General features: G+C 54.7%; 2 protein-coding genes across 2 annotated transcripts in view; one reads left to right on the top strand and one right to left on the bottom strand.

The window, feature by feature from the left end:
* Nucleotides 1-3,784: 3,784 nt before the first annotated feature.
* On the top strand, nucleotides 3,785-5,442 carry si:ch211-284o19.8 (protein lifeguard 1). The gene is made up of 2 exons (XM_059643889.1): nucleotides 3,785-3,940; nucleotides 4,950-5,442. The coding sequence occupies exons 1-2, from the start codon at nucleotides 3,785-3,787 to the stop codon at nucleotides 5,094-5,096; spliced, it is 303 nt and encodes a 100-aa protein (XP_059499872.1). The 3' UTR covers nucleotides 5,097-5,442.
* The window catches only part of parp2 (poly (ADP-ribose) polymerase 2), a 29,510-nt gene continuing 17,378 nt past the window's right edge, over nucleotides 5,418-17,549 (bottom strand). The window contains exons 13-19 of the mRNA XM_059643888.1: nucleotides 16,202-16,265; nucleotides 14,619-14,753; nucleotides 13,898-14,025; nucleotides 10,764-10,863; nucleotides 7,655-7,753; nucleotides 6,767-6,888; nucleotides 5,418-5,747 (exon numbers count right to left, since the gene is read on the bottom strand). Of these exons, the coding sequence (XP_059499871.1) occupies nucleotides 5,588-5,747; nucleotides 6,767-6,888; nucleotides 7,655-7,753; nucleotides 10,764-10,863; nucleotides 13,898-14,025; nucleotides 14,619-14,753; nucleotides 16,202-16,265 (808 nt within the window). The 3' untranslated portion in view covers nucleotides 5,418-5,587. The remainder of the gene's footprint in view (nucleotides 5,748-6,766; nucleotides 6,889-7,654; nucleotides 7,754-10,763; nucleotides 10,864-13,897; nucleotides 14,026-14,618; nucleotides 14,754-16,201; nucleotides 16,266-17,549) is intronic.

Raw genomic sequence — 17,549 nt, 5'->3', positions numbered from 1 at the left:
AGTGAGAGGTGTGTGTGAGCGAGACAGTGTGTGTGTGAGCGAGACAGTGTGTGTGTGTGAGAGTGTGTGTGTGTGAGTGAGACAGTGTGTATGTGTGAGTGAGAGAGGTGTGTGTGTGAGAGAGTGTGTGTGAGAGAGTGTGTGTGTGTGAGAGTGTGTGTGAGAGTGAGACAGGTGTGTGTGTGAGTGTGTGTGAGTGAGACAGTGTGTGCGAGAGTGAGAGTGTGAGTGAATGTGTGTGTGTGTGAGTGAGTGTGTGTGTGAGAGTGTGTGAGAGTGAGAGAGGTGTGTGTGAGTGAGAGAGGTGTGTGTGAGTGAGACAGTGTGTGAGAGTGTGTGTGTGTGAGAGAGTGAGAGAATGTGAGAGCGAGTGAGTGTATGTGTGAAAGTGAGTGTGTGAGTGTGAGAATGTGTGAGAGTGTGAGAGAGTGAGTGTGTGAGTGAGACTGTGTGTGTGAGTGAGAGGTGTGTGTGAGATTGAGACAGTGTGTGTGCGAGTGAGTGTGTGAGAGAGAGTGTGTGTGAGTGAGACAGTGTGTGTGTGTGTGAGTGTGAGAGAGTGGAGAGTGAGAGAGTGGGGAGTGAGAGAGTGGAGAGTGAGAGAGTGGAGAGTGAGAGAGTGGAGAGTGAGAGAGTGGAGAGTGAGAGAGTGGAGAGTGAGAGAGTGGAGAGTGAGAGAGTGGAGAGTGAGAGAGACAGTGTGGGTGAGTGAGACAGTGTGTGCGAGAGTGTGCGAGAGTGAGTGTGCGTGTGAGAGTGAGTGAGAGTGAGTGAGAGTGAATGAGTGTTTAAGAGAGTGAGAAAGGGGTGTGTGTGTGAGTGAGAGTGAGAGAGAGTAAGTGTGTGTGAGAGTGAGACACTGTGTGTGAGAGTGAGAGAGGTGTGTGAGAGTGAGAGAGGTGTGTGAGAGTGAGAGAGGTGTGTGAGAGTGAGAGAGGTGTGTGAGAGTGAGAGAGGTGTGTGAGAGTGAGAGAGGTGTGTGAGAGTGAGAGAGGTGTGTGAGAGTGAGAGAGGTGTGTGTGTGAGTGAGAGAGGTGTGTGTGTGAGTGAGACAGTGTGTGAGAGTGAGACACAGTGTGTGTGTGTGAGAGAGTGACAGAATATGAGAGTGAGTGTGAGAGTGAGAGAGTGTGAGAGAGAGTGTGAGAGAGAGTGTGAGAGAGAGTGAGAGTGTGAGAGAGAGTGAGAGTGTGAGAGAGAGTGAGAGTGTGTGTGAGTGTGTGTGAGTGTGTGTGAGTGTGTGTGAGTGTGTGTGAGTGAGAGAGAGAGTGAGAGCGTGAGAGAGAGTGAGAGTGTGAGAGTGTGAGAGTGTGTCTGAGAGTGAGTGTGTGTGTGTGTGTGTGTGTGTGTGAGAGTGTGTGACAGTGTGTGTGAGAGAGTGTGTGAGTGAGAGAGTGTGTAAGAGAGTGAGAAAGGTGTGTGAGAGTGAGACACTGAGAGAATGAGAGAGGTGTGCGAGAGTGAGTGTGTGTGTGAATGAGAGTGTGAGAGTGAGAGAGTGTGTGTGTGAGTGAGAGAGTATGAGAGTAAGGGTGTGTGAGAGTGAGACAGTGTATGCGAGAGTGTGTGTGTGTGAGTGTGTGTGAGTGAGAGGGTGTGAGAGTGTGTGAGAGTGAGAGAGTGAGTGTGTGTGTGAGTGAGAGTGTGAGAGTGAGAGAGTGTGTGTGTGAGTGAGAGAGTATGAGAGTAAGGGTGTGTGAGAGTGAGACAGTGTATGCGAGAGTGTGTGTGTGAGTGAGAGGGTGTGAGTGTGAGAGAGTGAGTGTGTGTGTGTGCGAGAGTGAGACAGTGTGTGAGTGAGAGAGTGTGTGTGTGTGAGAGAGACAGTGTGTGTGAGAGTGAGAGAGTGCGTGAATGTGTGTCAGTGAGAGTGTGTGTGAGTGAGTGTGTGACAGAGAGAGTGCATGTGTGTGAGTGAGAGAGTGTGTGTGTGTGAGTGAGACAGTGTGTGAGAGTGAGATAGTGTGTGTGAGAGTGAGATAGTGTGTGTGAGAGTGAGATAGTGTGTGTGAGAGTGAGACAGTGTGTGTGAGAGTGAGAGGTGTGTGTGTGTGAGTGAGAGAGGTGTGTGTGAGTGTGTGAGTGAGAGTGTGTGTGTGAGTGTGAGAGAGGTGTGTGCGAGTGAGACAGTGTGTGAGAGCGAGAGAGGTGTGTGAGACTGAGGTGTGTGTGTGTGAGTGTGTGTGAGTGAGACAGTGTGTGTGAGTGAGAGAGGTGTGTGTGTGAGTGAGACAGTGTGTGTGATAGTGAGAGTGTGTGTGAGAGAGAGACAGTGTGTGTGAGTGAGAGTGTGAGAGTGTGAGAGAGAGAGAGGTGTGTGTGTTAGTGAGAGAGGTGTGTGAGAGAGAGAGGTGTGTGTGTGTGAGAGGTGTGTGTGAGTGAGAGTGTGTGAGTGAGACAGTGTGTGTGTGAGAGGTGTGTGCGTGTGAGAGAGTGTGTGTGTGTGTGTGTGAGAGTGAGACAGTGTGTGAGTGAGACTGTGTGTGAGTGAGACAGTGTGCGAGTGTGTGAGAGTGAGGTGTGTGAGTGTGTGTGAGAGTGAGACTGTGAGTGAGAGAGAGTGAGTGTGTGAGAGAGAGGTGTGTGTGACAGAGTGAGTGTGTGTGTGAGAGAGGTGTGTGAGTGTGTGTGAGAGAGTGAGTGTGTGTGAGAGTGAGACTGTGTGAGTGAGAGAGAGTGTGAGAGTGAGTGTGTGAGTGAGAGAGAGTGTGAGAGGCAGGGTGGGACCTGACGGTTGGAGGGGAGGCTGCGGGGGTGGGGGAGGAGGAGACGTGGGAAAGCGTAGCACCGCGATAGAGGCAGCAGATACACTCACACTCACACACACACTCTCTCTCTCTCTCTCTCACACACTCTCTCTCTCTCTCTCTCTCTGGGAGAGGGCCGCATTGTGGGGAACATCTGCTCTCCATCTCACACTCACACACACACTCTCTCTCTCTCTCTGGGAGAGGGCCGCATTGTGAGGAACATCTGCTCTCCATCTCACACTCACACACACACACTCTCTCTCTCTCTCTGGGAGAGGGCCGCATTGTGAGGAACATCTGCTCTCCATCTCACACTCACACACTCTCTCTCTCTCTGGGAGAGGGCCGCATTGTGGGGAACATCTGCTCTCCATCTCACACTCACACACACACTCTCTCTCTCTCTCTCTCACACACTCTCTCTCTCTCTCTCTCTGGGAGAGGGCCGCATTGTGGGGAACATCTGCTCTCCATCTCACACTCACACACACACTCTCTCTCTCTCTCTCTCACACACACTCTCTCTCTCTCTCTCTCTGGGAGAGGGCCGCATTGTGAGGAACATCTGCTCTCCATCTCACACTCACACACTCTCTCTCTCTCTGGGAGAGGGCCGCATTGTGAGGAACATCTGCTCTCCATCTCACACACACACACACTCTCTCTCTCTCTCTGGGAGAGGGCTGCATTGTGAGGAACATCTGCTCTCCATCTCACACACACACACTCTCTCTCTCTCTCTCTGGGAGAGGGCTGCATTGTGGGGAACATCTGCTCTCCATCTCACACACACACACTCTCTCTCTCTCTGGGAGAGGGCCGCATTGTGGGGAACATCTGCTCTCCATCTCACACTCACACTCTCTCTCTCTCTCTGGGAGAGGGCCGCATTGTGGGGAACATCTGTTCTCCATCTCACACACACACAGTCGATAGACAGGTGGGTACGAGCCTGGGAAGATTTCAGCCCCGGATGACTGCCACCGCTCTGTGCCTCATTCACAGCGTGTCCCTCTCTCTCTCTCTCTCTCCCGATGTTTCTGCAGACCCGGGTAGACTTCACTTTCTGCTACAGCTTCCTCCTCATCTGCTCCAGCGTGCTGCTCATGTTCGGCTTCTTCTGCATTTTCTTCCACGACCGCATTCTGCAGGTTGTCTACGGGTCGCTGGGCGCTCTGCTCTTCTGCATCGTAAGTGCACAGGCGGGAGCACCGTGACAGCACACAGCGCCAAATCTATTCAGCCCTCCTCCTCCCCGGGACAGGGACACTTACAGGGGTGAGGTACACAGTAAAGCTCCCTCTACACCGTCACCCCTCCCCGGGACAGGGACACTTACAGGGGTTAGGTACACAGTAAAGCTCCCTCTACACTGTCACCCCTCCCCGGGACAGGGACACTTACAGGGGTTAGGTACAGCGTAAAGCTCCCTCTACACTGTCACCCCCATCACACATTCCCCGGGACAGGGACAGCATGGGGTTAGATACAAAGTAAAGCTCCCTCTAAACTGTCACCCCCATCACACACTCCCCGGGGACAGGGACAGCATGGGGTTAGATACAAAGTAAAGCTCCCTCTACACAGTCACCCCCATCACACATTCCCCGGGACAGGGACAGCATGGGGTTAGATACAAAGTAAAGCTCCCTCTAAACTGTCACCCCCATCACACACTCCCCGGGGACAGGGACAGCATGGGGTTAGATACAAAGTAAAGCTTCCTCTACACAGTCACCCCCATCAAACACTCCCCAGGGACAGGCACAGCATGGGGTTAGATACAGAGTAAAGTTCCCTCTACACTGTCACCCCCATCAAACACTCCCAGGGACAGGGACACTTACAGGGGTTAGGTACGGAGTAAAACTCCCTCTCGACTGTCACCCCTCCCCCGTCCCCCCCAGGACAGGGGCACTTAGAAACAGAGTAACGCTCCCTCTACAATGAACACCGCGTCCCCCCCACCCACCATCAAACACTCCCAGGGACAGGGACAGCACGGGGTTAGATCCAGAGTAAAGCTCCCCTCTACACTGCAGTGCTGCCTGAGTGCTGTTCTGATTGGGTGGGTAGGAGGGTAGGTGAGGGTGGTGTTGTATGTGAAGTTCCCTGCCCTCTGGTGCTGACTGTCTCTCTCTCTCTCTCTCTCTCTCCCCCCCCTCCCCCCCCCAACCCCCATGCCGTGCTGCCCCCTAGTTCCTGGCAGCGGACACACAGCTCATTCTGGCCAAGCACCGGTACAACCTGAACCCCGAGGAGTACATCTTTGGCGCCCTGATCCTCTATCTCGACTTTGTCAACATCTTCCTGTACCTCCTGATGATCTTCGGGGTCGAGCGTTAGCTCTCCCCAGGGCCCAGCGGCGGGGAGCGGGGCCGTCGACAAAAGCAAGGGATGCCGCTGCCGGCGGGGTTTGGAGGGTTGGGGGGGAGCTCTACCCGAAACCTAACCCCGCTTCCCTCCCTCGCTTGTCCTCTCCCTCCCTCGCTTGTCCTCTCCCTCCCTCGCTTGTACTCTCCCTCCCTGCAGAGCGAGCCACTCGGCCACAGGGTCCCTCGCTGCCCTGCAAAACATCTCCCCCATTACCACCCCGCCGCCCCCCAACCCCGGCTCCTCCCTCTCGAAAGAAGCGACCGCTCGGACAAGCCCTATTTATTACAGAGTAAAATTTTAATTCGGTTCAACCTGAGCAAGTTTGGTCCCTCGTCTTCAGGCCCATCGGAAAGGTCACGTCTCGGCTGCACAGGGGAAGCGGGGTGTGGGGCGCACGCCTCCGGTGCCAGGCGAAGGCAGGTCGCCGTTGTCGGGAGCCTGCCCACGCCCCCGGTTCCCGGTCACCACAGCGAGGTGAAATCGAACCGCACACGCAGCAGGAACCGGAGGCGAACCTGACGCGGGTCGTACACAACAAACTCATTGTAGTTCAGCGTGTAGCCAGCCGGGTTCGAGACTCCCGTCTCCCTCGGAGGGCCCATGGGAATGGGGGTGCCGTCACTGCAGTGGGGGGGGGGGGGGGGGGGGTGCGACAAAGAGAGGGCGATGGTGGTGAAGAGAAGGTGAGGGGGTTAAGATTGGAGTGGCAGGGGAGAGGGGAGAACAGACAGGGCAAAGGGGGTAGAGAGAGAGAGGGAGGGTGGAAGAGGGAGGGCGGAGGGGGCGAAAGACAGAGGCGGACCAGGGTAAGAAGTAGGGGAGGGGTGAGAGCGGGGCAAGCGCGAACACGGGGTGAAGAATGAGGGGTAGTGGAGAGAGAACGGGTGGGGAAGAGGGGAGAGAGAGAGAGAGAAGATGGGATGAGTGTGAGAGAGAGAAAACCTGACTGTTTGTTTGGCCTCTGAGGCCGATTTGGGAACAGAGGGACGGCCTGGGGGCAGGGGGCGATCTTGCATGTTCATCTCACTTCGGGGCACGGACCCAGCCTGTCCCTAATGGTGCCTTTGACTGAGGGGGCTTCCTCGGCTGTTTCGGAGGGTCTGCAGCACGCGGCAGATTTCCTTACCCCGCACCTGGCACAGGGTGGCTGTCGGACGAAGCCTGACTGGAGGGAGTTTATTTTCAGCAACAGTGGGTGAGGGTTGGTCACGGTCCCTGTGAGTGGGGACCAGGCTGGGATTCCACCCCTGTGACCCCAGGGGAGTTAGTCAGCACAGTGGCGGGGGCTCAGTGCCTGCGTGTGAAGTTTGCACGGTCCTTCCCACTGTATGGGGTTTCCTCCGGTTTCATCCCACAGCCCGGGTCAGGGTGCACTGCCCAGCTGATGGGGAAATGGAAGGGGAGCACCCCGAGAGCTCTGAGCTTTCAGACCGTGTACGGTGGACTCCCGAGCTCGACTGGCAACAGAGCACCCAAACGCATCCTGCCTTTCGCTCCAGGCCGGAGGACTGAGACCTGGCATGTTGGCTGTGGCCCGCAGTGGGACAGGGGTTTGGTGTGAACGGCAATGGCGGGAGGGGGGGGGAAAGAGGCCGCAAACAGCAGGGGTGGGTGGTGGATCCAGTGGCGACCGTACTTACAGCTTGGCTCCACCTGCGCTGGGAGCCACTCTGCCCAGGCCCATGGTGCTGTCCTTCCCCGGGGGCAGTTTGTCAGCTTCATAATCTGCTGCCAGCAGTTTGTTACACTCGCCGAGAGCAACCTGGTGGGACAGAAGCATGAACAAGCTCCACAAACTAATCCAGGGGTTCGGGGTGGGGGGGGGGGAGTTTACATACAGAATAACAGATACCCCCCGGGGAGGGAGTTACAGACTGCAATCTGATCGAGGGGGTTCGGGGGGGGGGGGTTATATACAGAATAACAGATACCCCCCGGGGAGGGAGTTACAGACTGGAATCTGATCGAGGGGGTTCGGGGGGGGGGTTATATACAGAATAACAGATACCCCCCAGGAGGGAGTTACAGACTGGAATCTGATCGAGGGGTTTCGGGGGGGTTTATATACAGAATAACAGATACCCCCCGGGAGGGAGTTACAGACTGGAATCTGATCGAGGGGTTTCGGGGGGGTTTATATACAGAATAACAGATACCCCCCGGGAGGGAGTTACAGACTGGAATCTGATCGAGGGGGTTCGGGGGGTGTTTATATACAGAATAACAGATACCCCCCGGGGAGGGAGTTACAGACTGGAATCTGATCGAGGGGGTTCGGGGGGGTTTATATACAGAATAACAGATACCCCCCGGGAGGGAGTTACAGACTGGAATCTGATCGAGGGGGTTCGGGGGGGTTTATATACAGATTAACAGATACCCCCCGGGGAGGGAGTTACAGACTGGAATCTGATCGAGGGGGTTCGGGGGGGTTTATATACAGAATAACAGATACCCCCCCGCCCCGGGGAGGGAGTTACAGACTGGAATCTGATGGAGGGGGGGTTATACACAGGCTGGTTTCTTACCTCACACAACAGCAGTAGCCCGATGTTATGCTCACGGGTAGCAAAGCAATAGTTGGCGCTCTTTGAGGACATATCTGCAAAGTAGATTCCCTTTCCAAACTGGAAGGAAGCGGGGAGCGGAAAAGAACACAGGAAGAGAGGGAATGAGACAGACAATGTCAACAAGAGGGTGGGGAGGGGAGCAGAGTGAGGGGTTTGGGCAGCAGAGAAAGAGAGGGGTTAAGGGGGAGGAAAGGAGTGAGAAGGGGAGGGATGACGAGGGTCGCCGGGGGGGGGGGGGGGGGGTGGCAGAGTTGGGAGAGGTTGAGAGACGGAGGAAAGAGAGAGGGGAGAGTGTGTGTGGGGGCAGTGACAGTGGTGCGGGGGGGGGGGTGGGTGGGTGACGGACAGGGAGGAGAGGGAAGGGGAGGGGGAGGGATAGTGAGGAAAGGAGGGAGACAGAAGGGAGACAGAGCAAGTCAGAAAGGCAGGATGGGGAGGGAGAGGGAGCAATACGGAGAGACAGGAGGAGGGAAGAGGGAGCGAAACAGAGAGAGACAGAAGGAGGGAGAGAGAGCGAGACAGAGAGGCAGAAGGTGGGAGAGGGAGCGAGACAGAGAGACAGAAGGTGGGAGAGGGAGTGAGACAGAGAGACAGAAGGAGGGAGAGAGAGACGGAGAGACAGAAGGAGGGAGAGAGCGAGACGGAGAGACAGGAGGGAGAGAGCGAGACGGAGAGACAGGAGGGAGAGAGCGAGACGGAGGAACAGAAGGAGGGAGAGAGAGCGAGACGGAGGAACAGAAGGAGGGAGAGAGAGCGAGACAGAGAGACAGAAGGTGGGAGAGGGAGCGAGACAGAAGGTGGGAGAGAGAGCGAGACAGAGAGACAGAAGGTGGGAGAGAGAGCGAGACAGAGAGACAGAAGGAGGGAGAGAGAGTGAGACAGAAGGAGGGAGAGAGAGTGAGACAGGGAGACAGGAGGAGGGGGAGAGAGTGAGACAGAGAGACAGAAGGTGGGTGAGGGAGCGAGACAGAGAGACAGAAGGTGGGAGAGGGAGTGAGACAGGGAGACAGAAGGAGGGAGAGGGAGTGAGACAGGGAGACAGAAGGAGGGAGAGAGAGTGAGACAGAGAGACAGAAGGAGGGAGAGAGAGTGAGACAGAGAGACAGAAGGAGGGAGAGAGAGTGAGACAGGGAGACAGGAGGAGGGGGAGAGAGTGAGACAGAGAGACAGAAGGTGGGAGAGGGAGTGAAACAGGGAGACAGAAGGAGGGAGAGAGAGTGAGACAGAGAGACAGAAGGAGGGAGAGAGAGTGAGACAGAGACAGAAGGAGGGAGAGAGAGTGAGACAGAGACACAGAAGGAGGGAGAGCGCGAGACAGAGAGACAGAAGGAGGGAGAGAGAGAGAGACGGAGAGACAGAAGGAGGGAGCGAGCGAGACGGAGAAACAGAAGGAGGGAGAGAGAGTGATATGTAGAGACAGAAGGAGGGAGAGAGCGGGACGGAGAGACAGGAGGGAGGGAGAGAGAGAGAGAGATGGAGAGAAGAAAGAGGGAGAGAAATGTCTGTGTGATGTGCTCTAACACACAGTAATCCTGCCAAGGTCAGTGTGAAAAACCCCAAACTCCCTGCCCGATAGTTTGAGCTGACAGAATGCTCTTGCCTTCTGGAACAATTTCAGAAAGCGGAGTGGCCTTTCAGCCCCTCAAGCATGCTGTCCCATTTGATAAGTGTATGGCTGATCTGATAGAGCATCGCGACCAACCCCAGGACTTGACTTGCCTTGATCAAACCCCCTCCTCACTCCGGGGGGTAGGAGGGGGACACTGCAAGCCTACCATGCCTCTCTCCCTCCTCCTGTCTCTCCGTCTCTCTCCCTCTCCCTCCTCCTGTCTCTCTCCCTCTCCCTCCTCCTGTCTGTCTCGCTGTCTCCCTCCTTCTGTCTCTTCCTCTCCCGCCTTCTGTCTCTCCCTCTCCCGCCTTGTCTCTCTGCCACGCTCCCTCTCCCTCCTTCTGTCTCTCCGCTGCACTCTCCTCCCTCCTTCTGTCTTTTCTCTTCCCCGTCCACTCTCCCTCTCTCCCACCCACTCTTTCCCGATCTCATCCTCTCTCTCCCAGCTCCACCTCTGTCTCACCCCTCCCCACCTCTTAACCCCAACCTGTTTCCTGACTCTCCGCTCCTCCCTGCGCGCCCCCCTTCCTCAATCCTTCGATCTCTCACCATCTCTCTGTCCCCATTCTCTCCTCTCTCCAAATGAGGGAACGTAACTTTAACATTGAGGGAATAATTGGCCAGTTTGGGTTCCGCCAGGGCCACTAAGCTCCCGATCTCACTACAGCCTTGGTTCGAACATGGGCAAAAGGGCTGCATTCCAGAGGGGGAGGTGACAGCGACAGTCACTGGCATTGCTCGACTGCGGGTGGCATCACAGAGCCCCAGTGAAATCGGAGTCAATGGGTATCGCGGGCAAACTCTCCAGCTGTTGGAGTTATCTCTGATACATGGGATAACAGTCGTGGTTGTGGGAGGTCAGTCATCTCCGCTCCAGGATATCTCTGCAGGCGTCCCTCAGGGGAGTGTCCCAGGCCCAACCACCGTCAGCTGCTTCATCATTGACCTTCCCTCCACCAGAAGGTCAGGAATGGGGATGGTCGCTATGATAGCACCGTGTTCAGCACCATTCGCGACTCCTCACATACTGAGGCAGTCCGTGTTCACATGCAACAGGATCTGGACAATATCCAGAGAAGGGGCAAGTGACATTCAGCGCCACACAAATCCCAGGCATTAAATGCTGTTACTATCACTGAATCCCCCTCATCGTCAACATCCTGGGGGTTACCAATGACCAGAATCTGAACATGGACCAGCTCCGCATAAACAGCAGGTTAGAGGCTGGGAATCCTACAGCGATCCTGCTGTCTTCCCCCCACCCCCACCCAAAGCCCTGTGACACCATCGACACACATGATGGCACACTCCACACTTGCCCCTGGATGGGGGGCAGCTCCCTCAAATCTCCTGAAGCTCCACACAGTCCAGGGTCAGAGCAGCACGCCCACCCCGGCTTGATTGGCCCCACGCCCGCAAACACCCCGCTCCCTCCCGCTACCTGTGAGCCTCACTCACCATGTAGCCGGTGACCGGAGCCTCAGCCGGAGCAATGCGCAGACCCTGTTGGAGAATGCTCACCCAGTTGGAAAGGCGGGAACCGTGCCACAGGAGCTGCCTAGGAGAGACGGACAGAGGAAGCTGCATTTCAGTGTGGGAACTGTAGGCGAGGGGCGGGGTGCACAGGGGAAGGGGTGGGGGGTAGTCTGAGCGACTGCAGCAAGACAACACGGGGGTTGCGGTGTGGGAGGGGAAACACAGAGACGGGCGTAATTTAGGCTGGGATGGAGGTGTCTGTCACAGGTAGGAGCAGATGGTGGATGGAGCTGTCTGTATTTGTAGGCTCAAACAGCAATGTTTGCCACAAGGACAAAAACACGTCATCAAAAAATCTGCGACTGTCCATCCTGAAAAACCACGAGAAACAACTCAGAAAGGAGGAAATGAAGAGGGTGCGGTGAGCAGATAAATCACCCCATATCACCAAGGGATAGGGGACTGAGAGACACCAGTCAGTGTACAGATATCTCCCTGAGAGAGAGGGGACTGAGAGACACCAGTCAGTGTACAGATATCTCCCTGAGAGAGAGAGGGGGGACTGAGAGAAACCAGTCAGTGTACAGATATCTCCCTGAGAGAGAGAGAGGGGGGACTGAGAGAAACCAGTCAGTGTACAGATATCTCCCTGAGAGAGAGGGGACTGAGAGACACCAGTCAGTGTACAGATATCTCCCTGAGAGAGAGAGAGAGAGGGGACTGACAGACACCAGTCAGTGTACAGATATCTCCCTGAGAGAGAGAGGGGGTACTGAGAGACACCAGTCAGTGTACAGATATCTCCCTGAAAGAGAGGGGACTGAGAGACACCAGTCAGTGTACAGATATCTCCCTGAGAGAGAGGGGACTGAGAGACACCAGTCAGTGTACAGATATCTCCCTGAGAGAGAGAGAGCGGACTAACAGACAACAGTCAGTGTACAGATATCTCCCTGAGAGAGAGAGAGGGGGGACTGAGAGACACCAGTCAGTGTACAGATATCTCCCTGAGAGAGAGAGGGGGGACTGAGAGACACCAGTCAGTGTACAGGTATCTCCCTGAGAGAGAGAGAGAGGGGGGACTGAGAGAAACCAGTCAGTGTACAGATATCTCCCTGAGAGAGAGAGAGGGGGGACTGAGAGAAACCAGTCAGTGTACAGTATCTCCCTGAGAGAGAGAGGGGGGACTGAGAGACACCAGTCAGTCTACAGATATCTCCCTGAGAGAGAGAGGGGACTGAGATACACCAGTCAGTGTACAGATATCTCCCTGAGAGAGAGAGAGCGGACTAAGAGACAACAGTCAGTGTACAGATATCTCCCTGAGAGAGGGATGGGACTGAGAGACACCAGTCAGTGTACAGATATCTCCCTGAGAGAGAGGGGGGACTGAGAGACGCCAGTCAGTGTACAGATATCTCCCTGAGAGAGAGAGGGGACTGAGAGACACCAATTAGTGTACAGATATCTCCCTGAGAGAGAGAGGGGGGACTGAGAGACACCAGTCAGTGTACAGATATCTCCCTGAGAGAGAGGGGACTGAGAGACACCAGTCAGTGTACAGATATCTCCCTGAGAAAGAGAGGTGGGAGTGAGAGACACCAGGCAGTGTACAGATACCTCCCTGAGAGAGAGAGGGGACTGAGAGACACCAGTCAGTGTACAGATATCTCCCTGAGAGAGAGAGGGGGGACTGAGAGACACCAGTCAGTGTACAGATATCTCCCTGAGAGAGAGGGGGGACTGAGAGACACCAGTCAGTGTACAGATATCTCCCTGAGAGAGAGAGGGGACTGAGATACACCAGTCAGTGTACAGATATCTCCCTGAGAGAGAGGGGGGGGGGGAATTGAGAGACACCAGTCAGTGTACAGATATCTCCCTGAGAGAGGAGGGGGGGGATTGAGAGACACCAGTCAGTGTACAGATATCTCCCTGAGAGAGGGGGGACTGAGAGACACCAGTTAGTGTACAGATAACTCCCTGAGAGAGAGAGGGGACTGAGATACACCAGTCAGTGTACAGATATCTCCCTGAGAGAGAGGGGGACTGAGAGACACCAGTCAGTGCACAGATATCTCCCCGAGAGAGAGAGAGGGGACTGAGAGACACCAGTCAGTGTACAGATATCTCCCTGAGAGAGAGAGGGGACTGAGATACACCAGTCAGTGTACAGATATCTCCCTGAGAGAGGGGGGGGGGGATTGAGAGACACCAGTCAGTGTACAAAGAGAGGGGGGATTGAGAGACAACAGTCAGTGTACAGATATCTCCCTGAGACAGAGGGGGACTGAGAGACACCAGTCAGTGTACAGATATCTCCCCGAGAGAGAGAAAGGGGACTGAGAGACACCAGTCAGTGTACAGATATCTCCCTGAGAGAGAGATGGTACTGAGAGACACCAGTCAGTGTACAGATACCTCCCTGAGAGAGAGAGGTGGGAGTGAGAGACACCAGGCAGTGTACAGATACCTCCCTGAGAGAGAGAGGGGACTGAGAGACACCAGTCAGTGTACAGATATCTCCCTGAGTGAGAGAGGGGACTGAGAGACACCAATCAGTGTACAGATATCTCCCTGAGAGAGAGGGGGGTACTGAGAGACACCAGTCAGTGTACAGATATCTCCCTGAGAGAGAGGGGGGACTGAGAGACACCAGTCAGTGTACAGATACCTCCCTGAGAGAGAGGGGGGGAACTGAGAGACACCAGTCAGTGTACAGATATCTCCCTGAGAGAGAGGGGGGACTGAGAGACACCAATCAGTGTACAGATATCTCCCTGAGAGAGAGAGGGGACTGAGAGACACCAGTCAGTGTACAGATATCTCCCCGAGAGAGAGAGGGGGGACTGAGAGACACCAGTCAGTGTACAGATACCTCCCTGAGAGAGAGGGGGGGAACTGAGAGACACCAGTCAGTGTACAGATACCTCCCTGAGAGAGAGGGGGGGAACTGAGAGACACCAGTCAGTGTACAGATATCTCCCTGAGAGAGAGGGGGGGTACTGAGAGACACCAGTCAGTGTACAGATACCTCCCTGAGAGAGAGGGGGGGTACTGAGAGACACCAGTCAGTCTGTTTTGGTAATTGCCGTCCCATTGCGTACACAGCCTACCTGTTTCCCAGATTAGTGCGGAACACAGCACCCTCCTCCATCCTCTCCACTTCAAAGACATCCAGTAGTTTCATGGTGTAGTCATTGTGTGTGTCTGCGTGTGTGCTCTGCAGGCTCTTCTCAATCAGCTACACACAGCAAGTTGGGGGAGGTGTGGGAGGGGGAAGAAACAGAAATACTCACGCTCTGGGTTCATGCAGCAGATGCACTTCCACCCGCTCACTGTGTCCGACCCTCTAACTAGGGAGGGGCAATCCCACCGATATCAATGCCCTGTCTCAGCCGCATGCTCAGGCTCTGATCAGCATGATCCCAAACCCAATCTGGCACTGCACACGAGCTTTACCCTGTATCTAACCCCATGCTGTCCCTGGGAGTGTTTGATGTGGGGTGAGGGGGACAGTGCACAGGAGCTTTACCCTGTATCTAACCCCGTGCTGTCCCTGTCCCTGGGAGTGTTTGATGTGGGGGTGGGGTGGACAGTGCACAGGAGCTTTACCCTGTATCTAACCCCGTGCTGTCCCTGTCCCTGGGAGTGTTTGATGTGGGGGTGAGGGGGACAGTGCACAGGAGCTTCACCCTGTATCTAACCCCGTGCTGTCCCTGTCCCTGTCCCTGTGTGTTTGTCAATGCCCAGAGCATGGACACTATTCTCCCTTCCCTACCAGCAGTATAAGTCCGTCCTCGGACGGTCCTGGGAAGCAAGTGAGGAGAGACCGACCTTGAATTCCGCAGTTGCATGATCCAGGGGCTGAAGATCGCACTGCAGGGAGTGATAGTGTCGGTCCAGTGGGTTCTCCGTACTCTCCATATTCGAGCCCACCAACTTGATGGCAATCTCGATATCACTCAGTGCCTGAAACACACAGAAACAGGCACACACACACACACGCGCACGCGCACACACAGACGTGCACACACACAGACAGACAGACACACACACACACGCAGAGGGGCGCGCATACACGCACAGACAGACACACACAAACACAGGCGTGCACGCATGCACACACAGGCATGCACACACACAGGCAGAGACACACACACACAAGCGCGTGTGCATACAGACAAAGACACACAGGCGCGCGTGTATACAAAGACACAGACACACAAAGACACACAGGCGCGTGTGCACACACACAGACAGGCACACGCACACACACACAGGTTAGTGTGGTGAGTTTGGAGACAGCAGATGCTACACAGCCAGACTCAGCTCAGCGCCAGAGTCACAGTCCGAAGAGAGAACGTTCTAACTCGGGGGGAAAGAGGGAAGGGGCAGCCCTGCCTTGCCACCTCTCACCCCCAGCCCCAGGGAGATGTTTGGTGGGAATGACAGATCTCAATAGAATGCTGGAGGCCTGCTTTCTGGATTGGACGCCTGTACCTGAGTGTGCCTTAAGGTTCAGTGTTGGGCCCACTGCTTTCTGTCATTTCTATAAATGATTTAAATGCAAATACAGGATGCATGATCAGAAAGTTTGCAGATGACATTAAAATTGATGGCGTCGTGGATTGGGAAGAAGATTATCCCAGAGTACAACGAGACCTTAATCAGATGGGGCCGAGGAGCGGCAGACGGGGTTTAATTTAGATCAACGTGAGGTGCTGCATTTTGGGGAAAGGCAAATCAGGGCAGGACTTACACACTGAACGGTAATGTCCTGGGGGAGTGTTGCTGAGCAGACAGACCTTGGGGTGCACGTTCGTAATTCCTTGAAAATTAAGTCACAAGTAGATCAGATAATCAAGGCGGCATTTGGTACGCTTGCCTTTCTTGGTCAGTGCGTTGAGTCCAGGAGTTGGCAGGGTCACGTTGCAGCTTGGTCAGGGCCACTTTTGGAACGCTGATTTACAAGGATGTTGCTGGGGTTGTAGGGGTGAGCTGGGGCTAATTTCCCCAGAACGTCACAGGCTGAGGGGTGATGTTATCAAAGGTTATAAAACCATGAGGGGCACAGACAGGGTAACTAGACAAGGTATTCCCCCCCCTCAACCCCCCTGCCCAGGGTAGGGAGAGTCCAAAACTAGAGGGGGGTAGGTTTAAGGTGACGGGGAAAGATTTAAAAGGGACCCGAGGGGTGACTTTTTTCACGCAGAGGGTGTGTGGAAGGAGCTGCCGGAGGAAGTGGGTGGGGGCCGGTACAGTTACAGCATTTAACAGGCATCGGGTTGGGGACGTGGATAGGAAGGGTTTAGGGGGATAGGGGGCCGAATGCTGGTCGGCATGGTTGGAGTTGGGCCAAAGGGGTCTTCTTTCTGTGCGGCACAGGAGTCTAATAACCGGAAGAGGGTGCATTTTACCTCCAGAAGTCCCACTTTCTCTTGTAATTCCTTCTTGGATCTGATCAGAGGGGGTGTCTTCAGCCTTTTGTGGAATGAAAAGAAGGATACGCGGGTTAACAGGAGGGGCCGTCGTGTGGTGGTAACATCACTAATAATCCAGTGAGGCTCACAGAAGCACAGACCTACGTCTTACATTTATCAGCTGGGAACATCGGAAGGTTCATTCACAGAGTGAATCGGATTTAACACGTAAAGTTTTTCCACACGCGAGTCAAAAGAACTTGCTGTTTATGAGGAAATAAAAAACGTGTGACTACGGGAGAAAAACATTTGTTTTATCTGACATCCTTGTTTTTTGTGATCCCTGCCCCGACAGTGAGGAGGCTCTCTGGTACTTCTGTTTCTCCTCACTTCCCCCCTGACACTACCACTGCACAGCAGCACTCGTTATAATTTCGGGAAAAAAACTCTTGTAGGAAACAGAGAGAAGACACTGTTTAAAGGCCAACAACTGCTAGTCAAACAGAGTGAGTTTTGAAAATTTGCCCAGCAACAGCCTCTGAACTGAGATGGTGGGCGTGAGTGTGCTGAGACACACTTGGAAGCGATAGGCAGTTTCTTTAATCTGATAAGGTGGAAAGCATTGCCCCCTTTCTCCCTCACGTGAGTCACAACACAACTGCCAAGATAATAAAGTGTGGAGCTGGATGAACACAGCAGGCCCAGCAGCATCTCAGGAGCACAAAAGCTGACGTTTCGGGCCTAGACCCTTCATCAGAGAGGGGGATGGGGGGAGGGAACTGGAATAAATAGGGAGAGAGGGGTAGGCGGACCGAAGATGGAGAGAAAAGAAGATAGATGGAGAGGAGAGTATAGGTGGGGAGGTAGGGAGGGGATAGGTCAGTCCAGGGAAGACGGACAGGTCAAGGAGGTGGGATGAGATTAGTAGGTCGGAAATGGAGGTGCGGCTTGGGGTGGGAGGAAGGGATGGGTGAGAGGAAGAACCGGTTAGGGAGGCAGAGACAGGCTGGACTGGTTTTGGGATGCAGTGGGGGGAGGGGACGAACTGGACTGGTTTTGGGATGCGGTGGGGAAGGGGAGATTTTGAAGCTGGTGAAGTCCACATTGATACCATATGGCTGCAGGGTTCCCAGGCGGAATATGAGTTGCTGTTCCTGCAACCTTCGAGTGGCATCATTGTGGCACTGCAGGAGGCCCATGATGGACATGTCATCTAAAGAATGGGAGGGGGAGTGGAAATGGTTTGCGACTGGGAGGTGCAGTTGTTTGTTGCGAACTGAGCGGAGGTGTTCTGCAAAGCGGTCCCCAAGCCTCCGCTTGGTTTCCCCAATGTAGAGGAAGCCAC

Source organism: Stegostoma tigrinum, unplaced genomic scaffold (genome assembly GCF_030684315.1).
Source record: "Stegostoma tigrinum isolate sSteTig4 unplaced genomic scaffold, sSteTig4.hap1 scaffold_314, whole genome shotgun sequence".
NCBI classification, from domain to species: domain Eukaryota; kingdom Metazoa; phylum Chordata; class Chondrichthyes; order Orectolobiformes; family Stegostomatidae; genus Stegostoma; species Stegostoma tigrinum.
The sequence above is the reverse complement of the archived record's forward strand: the minus strand, read 5'-3'. Positions and strand labels throughout refer to the sequence as shown.

Coding starts and splice junctions, on each gene's coding strand:
- si:ch211-284o19.8 (XM_059643889.1), top strand. CDS start 3,785: ATGTTTCTGCAGACCCGGGTAGACTTCACTTTCTGCTACAGCTTCCTC. Junction 3,941..4,949: donor GCGCTCTGCTCTTCTGCATC/GTAAGTGCACAG, acceptor GCTGCCCCCTAG/TTCCTGGCAGCGGACACACA.